General features: G+C 41.9%; 1 protein-coding gene across 1 annotated transcript in view; it reads left to right on the top strand.

Moving 5' to 3' along the window:
- Positions 1-10,248, top strand: part of DEPDC1B (DEP domain containing 1B) — a 29,404-nt gene extending 19,156 nt beyond the window's left edge. Inside the window, exons 8-11 of the mRNA XM_084832064.1 lie at positions 3,026-3,192; positions 3,973-4,149; positions 5,894-6,079; positions 7,878-10,248. Of these exons, the coding sequence (XP_084688190.1) occupies positions 3,026-3,192; positions 3,973-4,149; positions 5,894-6,079; positions 7,878-8,039 (692 nt within the window). The 3' untranslated portion in view covers positions 8,040-10,248. The remainder of the gene's footprint in view (positions 1-3,025; positions 3,193-3,972; positions 4,150-5,893; positions 6,080-7,877) is intronic.
- The last annotated feature ends 3,111 nt before the right edge of the window (positions 10,249-13,359 follow it).

Raw genomic sequence — 13,359 nt, 5'->3', positions numbered from 1 at the left:
TTTCAGAATTAAAAGTTGTCCCTTCTAGATCTTAATATCTGGGGTATTCTAGGGGTGGCTGAACTAGGAGTAGGTTGATGGGAGTTAGCTGATGTATCCCCATCAGAAGAAGTACATGGGTACATGTCTTCACTGTCTATGGTCCTTCAGGCTGCCCAGCTCAGGCACAGGGCTCCCTTCTTAGGACGGAAGGCATACAGTCATTAACAGAAGCGTAGTGTCTAGATCACGGGAAGTAATAGTTCTGCTCTATTCTGCGTTAGTCAGGCCGCATTTGGAGTTCTGGGCACCCCATTTTAAGAAGGACATTGGCAAGCTGAAGTGCATCCAGAGAACAGCAGCCGGGATGGTGAGGGGTGTGAAAACCAAGTCCTATGAGGAATGGTTAAAAGAGGTGGGTAGGTTTAGCAGGGAGAAGAAAAGATTAAGGGGAGGCATGATAGCAGTCTTCAAATATCTAAAAGGCTGTCATGGAGAAGATGGAGCAGATTTTATTGTCTGTCGCTTCAGAGGGCAGGATTAGAACCAATGGGTGGAAATTACAGGGAAGCAGATCTCTGCTTAACATTAGGAAAAACTTCTTAATAGTGAGCTGTTCAGATGGACAGATTGCCTTGGGAGGTGGTGGTTTCTCCTTTGCTGGAGGTATTTAAGCAGAGGTTGGATGGCCATGTGTCAGGAAACCTGTTGCTGCACCTTGCAGTGCAGAGCCTGCATCGAGCAGGGGGTTGGGCTAGATGATCTCTGAGATCCCTTCCAACTCTATGTTCTGTGATACAGGTAAATGTGGCTGGTTTATTCAGAAGGTTACATTGCAGAGAGAGCTAATACATCATTTTAAAAAAATGCATGACTTAAGTTACAACTGGTTTTGTATGGTTAATCCAGTGGTTTGTTGACATCTCATTAAGGCTGAAATTAATGTCTCTTTACATAGCTAGTGTAGGTTTATTGAGTCCTTTGCTGAATGCTTGTTAGAAAGGAGTTTGACTATAAAGGTAAATGATATTTGTAGAATGGAATGTTAAATACACTTACATTAGCATCTTGAAAAAATTGTTATAAAAAGACCTCCATAATAATAATAATAATAATAATAATAATTTATTCAATTAATAACCCGCCTATATACAAATAGCATAGGCAGTGTACAAAGTTAAAAACAATTTAACAAAAAACCCAACAATAAAAGCAATACAGCATAAAAACAGTATATAACCATCAACAAAGAGGAATGGGAGTTCTAAAAAGGGAAGGCCTGCCGGAATAATAGTCTTTAATTCCTGCTTAAACCTTCAAAGAAGTCAGCAGGCGCATTTCAACCAGCAGGTCATTCCACAACTGAGGAGCGGCAAGGGAAAATGTCCTCTTGCATGTGGCTGCTAATCTCACATTAGGCAGCCACAGTAGATAACTCTCAAGAGGACCTTAGGTGACAAAATCTGTGGACACCACAAAAGTTAGTTTCTTTGGCATGTCAGACTGTTACTATGACCTGTGCAATTATATGTGCGCATTGTTTTATTTCTTCACAGTTATTTTGAAATGAATATCCATCCTTCATCTTCCTCTGACTTGGCTTGTTGGCGATGCAGTGCAGTACCTATTTCTTAGCTAGGGTGATGAGATTAGGAGCAGGCCTCCCTCCTCCTCCTCCTCCTTGTCCCCTCACTGGCACAAATATCCCTCCCCTACCTTTCTGGCCTTAACAATTAGGTTACTTTTATATGTAACTAGCAGTAATTGTTGTTAATGCTAACTAGATTTCCCATCATAATAAGTAGCGTTTGAGCTGATTTGCAAACCATGGTTAAGGAGGAGATCCCCGTTTCCATTGTCCATAGAGAGTGCAGGTACATATGTAAAGTGGTAAACTATGGTTAAGGCTGACAAGGGAATCGTAAGCAGGAAATCTGTGTGCCTTTAGCCTCTTCCTAGTCTCTTAACCACGGGAGAGAGATTGGCAGCTTTATGTCTACACTCAGCTACTCTCTACTCTCCAGGCAGTTTGCTACAACTCTGTTAGAGAGCAACTGGGCTTGAATTTGGCTAAAGTTCAGCATAATGTTTTTTCTTGGTGGACACTTTTATGACCATCCTTCAGTTGGTCTGCTGCGTATGCTGGGTTCTTCATGCACAACGGATCCCCCAATCAGCTTAGTGGCTGTATTTACAACCAGTCCAAATATGAGATCTCGTTACTGTTTTGCAAGAGTTTGGTGACAATAAAATTGAACATCTCACGGGCCACTGTTTTGAACTTTTTTGCAGGGGGAAGGACAGGATGGATTATTTATTTATTTAAAATATTGCAATGCCACTACTTGAGGCAAAGGTTCCCCCAAAATGGTTCACAAAGTAAAATACTAAAACAATAAAATATAGAATGGAATTAATTAATGCAACAGCACATTTAAAACAGCCACAACAACAGGTACTCACATGATAAAAAGTCAGCGTTCGTTCAATTAAAAGCAGCCTGGAATGATCATGTCTTTAAGACCCATTTAAAAACAGTCAGGGAAGGAGCCACAAGGAAGCTCACATCCCAGATAGAGCATTTTATATCCTTTATTTCCAACCTGAAATATAAAGTAGCATTTTCTCCTTTTTAAAATATTACTAGGGGAAGAGAAGCGTGATCATCTCAAGATCCTGTTGAACGCCCTTAATGAATGCAAAATAGGATGGAGTGGCATACCTTTCTGCTTTTCCTCAAGTATCCAAAGTTATAATTTTATGTCTTGACATTTATTTCTTTGTGAGGACAACAAAATATACTGTTTCCAAGAGAGATTAGCAGACATGCCTAGAGTCCCTCAGGTGACCGTGGCAGCTGAACCCAAGTCTCCAAAGTTGTTGTTCTTGCAGATCTTTTTCTTTCTGTCAGAGGTTTGTGTTTGGAATATCAGTAGGGGAAGTATTGGCAACAAGGAGGGTAAATCCAATGCCTTTTCTTTCAAAGGGAGCTATGAGAAGTGCCAGACATTGACAATCGGTCTTCTTTAATTACGTCTTGACCCAGGTCTCCTACAGAAAGAGATGCTGGCCATTGAAGCGCTGCAGATTTGCTGTCTTTTGCTACCACCCTCAAATCGTCGGAAGCTCCAGCTGCTGATGACTATGATGGCTAGGATCAGCTCAAATAAGGACCTGCCGCCTCTCTCCGACACAGTTGGGGCAAGGACGCTGGTGTGTGTCTGCCAGGAATAGGAAGAACCTTGTCAAATCATTTTGGAATTGCTTTGGGGAAGGCTCTTCTTAGTTACAAAAGGGGACTCATTTTAAAAATTGAATTTAAAAAAGGTTGTGGTTTGGAAGACGCCCCCCCTTCCCCGGTCTGCATAAATTCAATTTAAGTCCCTGGGCTGCCACCTGGAAATTGACACTGTATCGCTTAAATTATTTGATAAGCAGCTATGGTTCCTCCCACTCCAGTCCTTTTGTCTCTCTTTCCACTACCTGCAGTGCAGCATGGCTGGAGTTCTGTTTCCTACAGTGGGCGAGGTGGGGTGGGGACAAAAGGACTTTGAGGCAGAATGGTGAGGGTGGAGAATCCTTTGTATCTCTCCTGCTTCAACAGGGAATTCCACTGTTAATTATGCTCAGGGTGCAACCTGGCGATCCTACCTGAATTGGTATCTGTCTTGTTCAGTTGCATAGAAGACCTGCTGTTAACAATTCTGGAAGCAGGTCTTCAGTAGCACCAGAATCATCCAAATGACCTGCCAGCTTTATGGGACAAAAATCTTGTAGGCCACACTGGAAGCTTTTTCTGAAGAGGAGGCCTATGAATACTCCAAATAAATCCTAATAGAATTGGAAGGGACCTTGGAGATCATCTACTCCAACTCCTTGCTTAGTGCAAGATCTACAATGCAGGATGCATCTACAACATCTGTGGCAGATGAGATGATAACAATAATTATAATATGTTGTGATAACTGAAATCTGATTTATTTTCTGTTTCAGATGGTTCAAGCCTTTTCTCGCTGTATTCTTTGTTCCAAGGATGAAGTGGACCTGAATGAATTACTAGCTGCTAAACTGGTGTCATTCTTTATGGACAATTATAATAAGATCTTAAGCATTCCATCTGCCCTGAAAGCTGCAATAGAGGAACACATAGCACATCTCCAAAGGGTCCAGGTGGGAGCTGTATGATAAAAGTTTCTTCCTTTCCCAACCCGATTCTTGTACTACCTCCTTAAAAGTACAGGAATTCTTCTTGCACAAGAAATAAAGAGACAAATAAGTTACTGTTACCCTTGTAGAAACACTGTACTACTTGTTACAGTTGACAAAACACTTTCCATTGCCAGGCTTTAACCATTAATAGCTAATTTATGAGTTTGTTGATAGTCAAGTTGAAATTTATTTTATCTATTTGTTATTGCGTTTCTTTACTGCCCCATAGCCAAAGCTCTCTATTGGCCTCTGTTTGTCAAGATTTCTTTCCTTCTGTGGGACTGTCAGGCTTTTAAAGACACCTCTTGGAAACTGGAGCGGGCGGGGTGGGGGTGGGGGAAGTAAGAATTGTCTTAAGGCTAGATCTGAATTTCCCCTAAAACCGGGGTCCCCAACCTTTTGGGCCCATGCACACATTTGGAATTTTGAGGGGACTATGGGTGCCATCTCAGTGGTTGAATCTGGCACAGCTCAGCTACCAGGGGTCCTTCTCTCACCTGTCCAACCAATCCAAAGGCCTGCTGCCGCTAGTCAGAATGGAAATCAACATGTGCAGCTAAGCCTGAGCAAGCAGGAACAGGAGCAGCACAGAGTGACCATTTGAATCTGGGGTGGGAGGGTGGGTGTATGGGTAGGGTCATCTGGTGGAGAAGAGAGCTGACAGCCTCGTGGTCACCATTGCAGGCTTCTGGGGTTACATTGGTAACTGTGGCACCAAATTGGGGACACCAGCCCTAAAACTATATGATGTGGGAAGAAATGTTACATATGTACCTGCAAGTCAGATGAGGGCAAATTCTGGCATGATGGCTGTCTCATGCAATTTTGGGGGGTTTATAATTTCTACTTTCATATTCCACTTCTCAGTGATGTCCCTAAAGTGGCTTCCAACAATAATTCCAAAAGTAAAAGATAAAAAGTACTTTAAAATTAAAACCGATGAAATAAATCACAAAAAGAGGAGGCGATATCTAAAATGAGTTTAGTTCCCTGTAACCCAGAGGCCCAGCAAAATAAAAATATTTCACAGCCCTCCTTATAAATAATTGGTGTAGAACTAATCTTTGGGGTTGTGGGGGCAGAATGGTGTCAGTAGATGTGGCCCTACTGACTAATGTCAATCTGCCCTCTGCCCATTTTCACTTCCTCTGTGTTAAAGAGAGGCACAGAATTCTGTGCTCTCTCAGCATGGAGAAAGGGACATGTCTGAGCTGGGAGGAGCAATTGCTCCTCCCAGCACTAGCCAAGTCCCCGGCTTCTCTTGCCACTCGTCTTCCTGATGGGGACAGCAAGTGGTGCACAAACAGACTCAGTTGAGAGGCACGGAGCTCCTCTCTCAGCACATCCCATCCGAGGTGGCGAGAAGTGCACAAAGGAAGACTCCGCTGGTGCTGGAAAGCTTTTCTTTGTGCTACTGGCCAAGTTGGCTTTGCTGGCTAGATTAGGCCTGTTGGGCTTGGGAGTTCTCTACCCCTGTTACAAGTGCTCAAAACAGCACATCTGGCATATCCCTTGCAGGAGGGAATTGCACAAGGAAAGGCTACCACCAAGAAGTCCTGTAACTGTCAGCTTTGCTTTAGATGATGGTGGCATGGATCTCCTGTTCTCAGTTCATATATCCATGGAGAAATGCATGCATAACACATTTTGTGGAATACAAATATCTGAGCTTCTTCTCAGCATACCTCCCATGTGTTTAATGCAGATAAAATATCCAGGAGCTGATACTGATGCAAGTTTGCCTGCTCCATCATTTTGTTATAAAATCAGCACTGATGAGTTCGAACACCAAAGAACAAATGGCTGTCAAGAGCCACTGGCAGGTCTGCTAGAAGAAATTGCAATGAATATGGAAATGTCTACCAAAGAGAAGAAAAAAAAGTTGAAACGGGTAAAGGAAATTTTCTTTTGAGCCTAATGAAGGCTTTGTCATTTTTTTTGATGTCTAAATACATACCTATTGTAGGATAAGGTGGATGATGGTCTTCTGATCTTATATTCTTTTGTGTTCCCCCTCTGTCTCCTTTAAATGTACTTTTTGTTGATTCTGATCTTGCAAACTCATCAGACATGTTCATGGGACTATACATCTACAGATATTTGTAGCACTGGGATTTTGCTACACTGTGACTGAGAGAATAAACATACTGCATATGTAAATATTTCCATAGGAATGAATGCTACAGAGTGTTTACAAATGTATTTACATGCATGTACAAAGCAGTGGGGGTGACCAGCTTCACCCCCAATCTCATTAGAGTTATTCTGGAGCCCTGTTTTTACAGCGTTCCCGATTGTGTTTAGACACACACACACCCCACACACACACAGCTGTAAGTCCAGGGGCCCTCTACAGATGTTCTAATAAATGTATGTAGATTGGGGCTAAAGCTTCCTTCTCCCATGTTCATTGTCCATGGATACTGAAGTGGGCTACATGCTAACACCAATCAAGCTCACGAAAGCTGTGGGTGAATTATAAACAAGTCTTTATTTTACGTAACATAGATCCCAGATGTATATTTAGCTGAGCTCCCTAGAAATCATGGCAATTAGCTCAACTTTGCCCTTTCTTAGGAACCATCTTTCTCAGTGGTAGCTTCTCTTCCAGCTGCTTGGGGCAGAACCGGAGCATAGTCAGGATGTTCTTTCCTGGCAGTAGCAGAGTACACCAGTAGTAGGCAGTCTTTTTGGGCCCCTAGGAACATCTGGCAATTTGAACTACTGTCTTGGGCCCACCACAAAATGATTGCCATGGGAAGTATGGCAAGGGACAAGTAACGTGCCCAAAAGACTGAATAGAAGGCGGAGGTGGGGTATGAGCCCCAACATGTGAAACAACTCCTTTGACCCCCCGGTTTTCTTCATCAGTAGAATTCACAGCAATTCCAGCTGCTGGTAAGAAAATGAGTTAATTTACAAAATAAAAAATACCGAGAGGGGCAGGGTCCCTTGGCAGTCACCAAGAAAAGTGTCCAGGGGCACATTGGTGCCCACAGGCACGACGTTGCCTATTCCTGTTGTAGATGCTTCTGATACAACAAAAATATTCCACATAAAGGTGGTGGTTCATAGTTAATGGTGTTTTTTTTAACATTTCAAAGTGGAATATTTCCTTCCTAGAAATTTACTGGGTTTCTAGATATAATAGCTAACTTAAAGGGCCCTCATAGTTTACAAAAGCTACGGAAGTCCCAAATCACAGGTGTTGAGAAGCACTGACATAGACTATTTTTATTATTAGGTAGAGGCTCTACACCTGTAACGATAGATTTAGCTAGCCGAAGTGTTATGCCAGTTTATTGTATTAAAATTTGTTATTTTAAATAATATCGTTTGTGGCATAAATTCAACCAATTTTTGATTTATTGAACTTGGGGATAGTGAAAATGTGGGATTCCTTTGGTATGGTGCAGTAGTGTTACCAACATTTCATGTTTGCTTGGCAAATTTTATATACCTGTATTGGTAGAAATAACAGAAATAAAGAATAACGTAAGTACTTCAAAACTACTTTTGTTTAAATAATAATTTTGTTCTGATTTCAGCTACTGTGCCATAACTTCTGGCAAAATATAAGATAAATGATATATTTTTTAGAGACTGGAAATGTTCTGCTTTAATTAACAAGCGACTTTTAAATTGTCAAAATATATCCTATAACTAACCTTGGTGTGTTTCCTTTCTAGTTTCAGAAATCCTATCCTGATGTATATAAGGAGCGATTTCCTACTCCTGAAAGTGAAGCAGTTCTGTTTCCAGAAAAAAGTAAACAGAAACCAATGCTGTTGATGTGGGCATTTAAAAAGCCTTTCCAGCCATTTCAAAGAACAAGAAGCCTTCGGATGTAGGACTATGAATGAGCTGCATCTCAGTAACGATTTGATTTGTGCATTTGAAACAGCTGGAATTTTAACTACTGAAAACATGTTTAACGGGGGAAAAACTGGGGCAGCAAATTGCTATGTTGAGCCATTATCGGTATTTTAGATACTCAGAGAGCTTCGGCTATTGGGCGGTATAGAAATTAAATAAATAAATAAATAAAATTTTTGTAAATCTTTTGGATTGTATCCAGACTTAGTCATGCTTAGAGTTGAGCCATTGAAATCAATGGGGCAAATTAGTCATGACTAACATAAGTCCGATTGCAGTAGGTATACCCTTTGTGTTTTTCTTTTTTTTAAAAAAGTCAAGGTTGGCTAACAGTGAGCTGGTTCAGATGATCTTATCTCAGCTTAATAAACTGAAATATGAGCGCCTTTTGCCCATGTATGCAGATCTTTCATGTGAGCCACAATTAAAGCAGGAAATCTAGCCACAGCTTTCAGTTTCATCCAGAATAGGAAACTATTGTTTCCAGTTTCAGAATAAGCCAGAATCTTAAACCAACTTCAAACCATGGTTTCAGATCCTGGCTTGTCATGAAGCTGGTAACCATCGTTTTCCGGTTTGGATGAAATGTAAAACCGTGGCTAATTAGAAACTTCCTGGTTTAATTGCAGCTCATGTGAAGAGAGAAGGAGTTGCATGGATGGGCAAAATGCTCATTCATATGTCAGCTTGTTAAGCTGAGATATGATTGTGTTAACTGGCTCAGTGTGTCCTTATTACTGCTTTCAGTTGTCATTTCAAGATTTGGAAAAGCGTTAGTCTTAAAAGAAGGGTTAACTGCATATATAGGCACTGTTGAACTTCTCAAGGGTGTAAAATGTTGTATAAACTTGAATGAACTTGAAACACTGGATTTTGTTCTCCTGGCTAGCTGTAGATCAGATAGTCAAAGTCTGTACTACTGATTTCAACACTGGGCAAAAAGCTTGTGTTCTCAGCCACATTCCTGAGTGAGAACCCTGATTTCAGAAAGGGACTCAATGTGCGCTTTTGCTTGTGCAGTGCCAGATCGACTGTGGTCTGTCTTTCGGTCTGTGGTCCACATAGTAAAACAAAAAAACAGAACAAAAAACCCATTATGCCTCATGCTTGCATTGGTGAGTATCTGTACTGTTTATCATATTCAGGAATATTTACCTTCATAATTTTGTACAGTTTTTGTTTCATGAATAAGTGTGCATTATCTGTCATGCATAGAAGGCTTGTACAGGTATTATTCTTGGGAGAGAAGATGGCCACACACTGGAAATTATTCTGTTGCAGGTGCTACAGATCCCTCCCTTCTATTTCCTGCCTTTGCTGCAGAGGACCCAACAATGCAACCAAATGTGCCTCTTTTCCATGCCTCCCTCTCCCACACTGAACCCCAATTGCCTTTGAGACTGCTGTGCTTAACATGATTGATTGATGGATACAGGTCTGGCAAGGCATGTAATAATAATAATTTACTGTCGTCACATTTTTATTCTGCTCCTCCTTCAAAGAGTTCGAGCCTGTGAACACGTTTTTTTCTCACCACAACCCTGTTAAGTAGGTTAGGCTGAGAGAGTGTGGCAGGTTCTAAGTCACCAAGAGAGCTCCATGGTTGAGCAGGGATTTGAACCTGGATTTCTCAGCTCCATGTCAGATACTGTAACCACTAGTGCATGTGGATGGTTGTGCTTGTTAGACAAGGAACGTGATTCGCGTGCAATGCCGCTGCTGTCATAATGTCGTAATAGATTGTGTACTGTAAATGTACATTTTAAATGTACTCTGATCTGCTGCACCTCTAAAACATTTCAGGCAATAAAACCTACACAATTCTAAAGTCTTTGCTTCAAATCTGTTTTTATCTTAGCTGGCATTTATATTTTATTTTTAACCCACCCAATAACAGACATTGTCTAAGCAGATACAAGCAATAAATAATTCCGCAGTGAGGGAGAATATCCTGCTAAACCTCATTTGTTGTAGCTGTCTAGACAAGGCAAAGCATGAATATGGTGCTAAAAGCAGCAGCTCTATAATGCATTTAAGTCTGCATCCTAAGCGCTCTTTGTGGGAAATGTGTCTGCCCATTGAACTTGTTGGGTAAATATCCTGACGACTGAGTTGTAAAGGAGGTGGAAGGCCCAACTAGGCATATTTCAGTTGCAATTTTATAAATAAATTTAATGAGAAACCAGTTGCACGTTGGATAATTTCCTCAAAGCAATTTCTTCAGTTTCTTCCCAGAGTGTTCCACCTATAGCTCATGGCATGATACCAAATGTTGCAGTTTTCTTACTGCAAATCCCAACTTGATTTACTGGAAGGGAGCACACAGGCAATTCTGCTGAATACGTTTGCCTTCTAGGAAGCTGCCATAGGGTGAAGGTATTTCTTCACTTATTATTTGGGCTAAATGGTGTGTGCATTTGCTACAGGAAAGGAAAGGTTCTTCCTGTGCAAGCACCGAGTCATTGCTGACTCCTAGAGGGATGCCGCTTTCGCAGGCATTTTCATGGCAGACTGTAGCGGGGTGGTTTGCCATTGCCTTCCCCAGTCGTATTTGCTACAGACAAATCCCAAATTGAAGCAGGCTGCTTTGGAGAGATTCAGACCTTGTCTGAAGCAAAGCATCACTCTGCTTTTTTCTTTTCCTAGAGGATGGCTATATGACAGTCAAGTGTAACACCTTGGTGGAGACCAATCAATGATTCCACCTGTCAGTTTCTGCCTGCTGTAACAGAAGACCCATCCTGATAGGGTGGTCAGATGCAAAAGAGGACAGAGATCTCACACCTTTAATAGCTATGCAGAAGAGGGAATTTCAGGAGGTATAGCTTGCATGACAAATTCTACACCTCCTTGGAAATACGGTGAGTATTCAGCTCGCACAAGCTACGCTGCCCTCTTGTGTCCAGCCATCCTACATCCTAGTTACCTGAAGCTTCCTACTCCACCTATCCTACCTTTAAACTCTTGGGCATTACTTCCAAAGTTCTTTAGGAGCAGGGTTACTGTGTGTACCCTCCATGCTTAACCATGTTTATTTAGCTGTATACGTGCCTTATTTCTGAGACTTAAAGCGAGGTCTGTTGGTTATTTTTGTCTAATTTAAACAAATGAAAATAAACCAAAAAACAGATTCCTGTCCTGGAAGGTCATCACCAGCAGACATTCCAGCAGGCTGTACAGAGGGAGATAACGGGGAAACAGCCCTGCCGACATTTTTCTCTTCCCTTCCCATAACTTTTTCCTTCTGTGTCATGTCGTTTTAGACTGTACATCTGTGGGCAGGGATGGTCTTATTTTAGTGATTGCATTTAAGTCACTCCAGGAGACTTGTTGGCTGAGGAGCAGATAACAACATTTTGGATGGATGGATGTTATACTCTATATAGAAGGAAAAACTAAAATGAATAGATAACCCTACTTCTTATATACAAACACTCCTTTGTTTTTCAAGGGAGATATTCCACTGTTCCCATGGCTAGTGTGCCCTCCCCCAACTATTTGTTTTTTCAACCCACCACAAAAGTGAAAATTCCCCCTGGTGACAACTTTGTATCTCAACTTATTGACCCAGTTTGAATGTAATGATAACTAGGGCTGTGCATGGACCCCCTGCTTTGCTTCAGATGCCGCTTCGGACATTCCGACACAACCCCGCTTCACTTCGGGCTGATTCGGACCCCATTTGGACATCTGAATCACTCGTTTTTGGCATTTTCCCATTGATTTGCATAGGAAAACACAAATGGCCATAACATTTTCAGTTTTCAAGATACATGAAATTTGGGGAACTCTCAGCCCCCCAGGTGGGGTGTCCACCTGCTAAATTTCAGGCAATTTGGACCAGTAGTTTTTGTGCTAGTCGCAGGTGAAATTTGATTTTTTCAAGGAAATCTCTCGAAACAAAGAGCTACAACTTTTTACTGCTTGCACAGAAGTGCATGAACATTGGGGAATGTACATGCCCCCTGGAGGGCATTCCCCCTGCCAAATCTCAGACAGTTTGGCCCACTAGTTTTTGTGCAAGGCGCAGGTGAAATTTGCTTTTCTCAGAAACTCAAACCAAACTTCATAAAGGAAGAGATAATAAAGTTAGGTGTTGAAGTGGTGAGGTGGTCACTATCCCTAAACTCTGCTGTTGGTTTCTTTGAAGTGCAAATAATCCCTTTCCCCTGGTACTTCCTATTCAGAATCAGTCGATTCCTATTCACAGTCAATAACCTCAGGGTCTCTTTGGCTGAATTGCCTGGGAAAACACTGGCTGGTAGGCAGGAAGCAATCAAAGACAGCAGCCCTGCCAGGTGGGCACATTGACTTGAACAAAGAGCAACGATCGTCGTCTGCTGGACTGGCAGAGGCAGGAAGCAACACGGCAACCCTGCCAGGAGGGCACAGCAGCACCTCACCCACCTTTGCCCCTACCAAGACCCCGAAGATGCCTCATATTGGGCTTGCTTGCTTTGCAAAACAGTGTAGTATGATATTATTTAAATAATAGCTGTTAAAGTCCTTTGCCCACTGTTTTTGGAAATGTGGACTGTGTGTACTCGACACACACTGTTTGCTTGTCCACACAGCACAAGCACGCACACACATGAGCAAAAGAAAAGCAAACACTAAACTACAAGCGGGGGGGGGGGGGCTAACTATGATCTTAACAAGAGAAAGGGGTTTGGGGGGTTGGTTTTTTCTTTTAGGGAAAAGAGATCAAAAAATGGGAAGGGAAGGAGTACAGGAATTTAGAAGGGGAGGTGGAGGGGAGCCAAGAACAAGGAAGGGAAACACAATATTTTTTTATATATATATATATATATATATATATATATATATATATATATATATATATATATTCTAGACAGAATCAAAGTAAGGGCAAAGTAATGGTTGAGAGAGAATTGAAAAAGTGTGTGTGTGAGAGAGAGAGGGGGGAAGATAAACAACTGCAGTGAAATTTTCTGGATTTTTAAATGAATAAACAACAAGAATGATAGGTAAACCTATTACAGAAGGTTGGGGTGGGGAGACACTAACATAGCAGTCATAGCACGTGCTTTCTTCTTGGCTTCGTTCTGCCAAAGCAGAAGGGTTAAGGCTTCCTCTGCCATGCCAGGCAGAGACTGGTGCGTTTGCTTTTGGTGGACACAGCAGAGGCAGGGTAGGACTGGAGTGGAGTGGAGAGAGAAATGCCATGGAGCTTCCCTCTCAGCTCCCATCCCATCCTGCTGCTGGCACTGCCACCACCACCACTATCATTGCACCCAGTGGCAGCTTGTCAGGGCAGCAGGAGGCTGCTTAATT

The sequence above is a fragment of the Heloderma suspectum genome, chromosome 2 (genome assembly GCF_057233095.1).
Source record: "Heloderma suspectum isolate Gila_16-S chromosome 2, 16-S_ref, whole genome shotgun sequence".
Lineage (NCBI taxonomy): Eukaryota > Metazoa > Chordata > Lepidosauria > Squamata > Helodermatidae > Heloderma > Heloderma suspectum.
The sequence above is the reverse complement of the archived record's forward strand: the minus strand, read 5'-3'. Positions and strand labels throughout refer to the sequence as shown.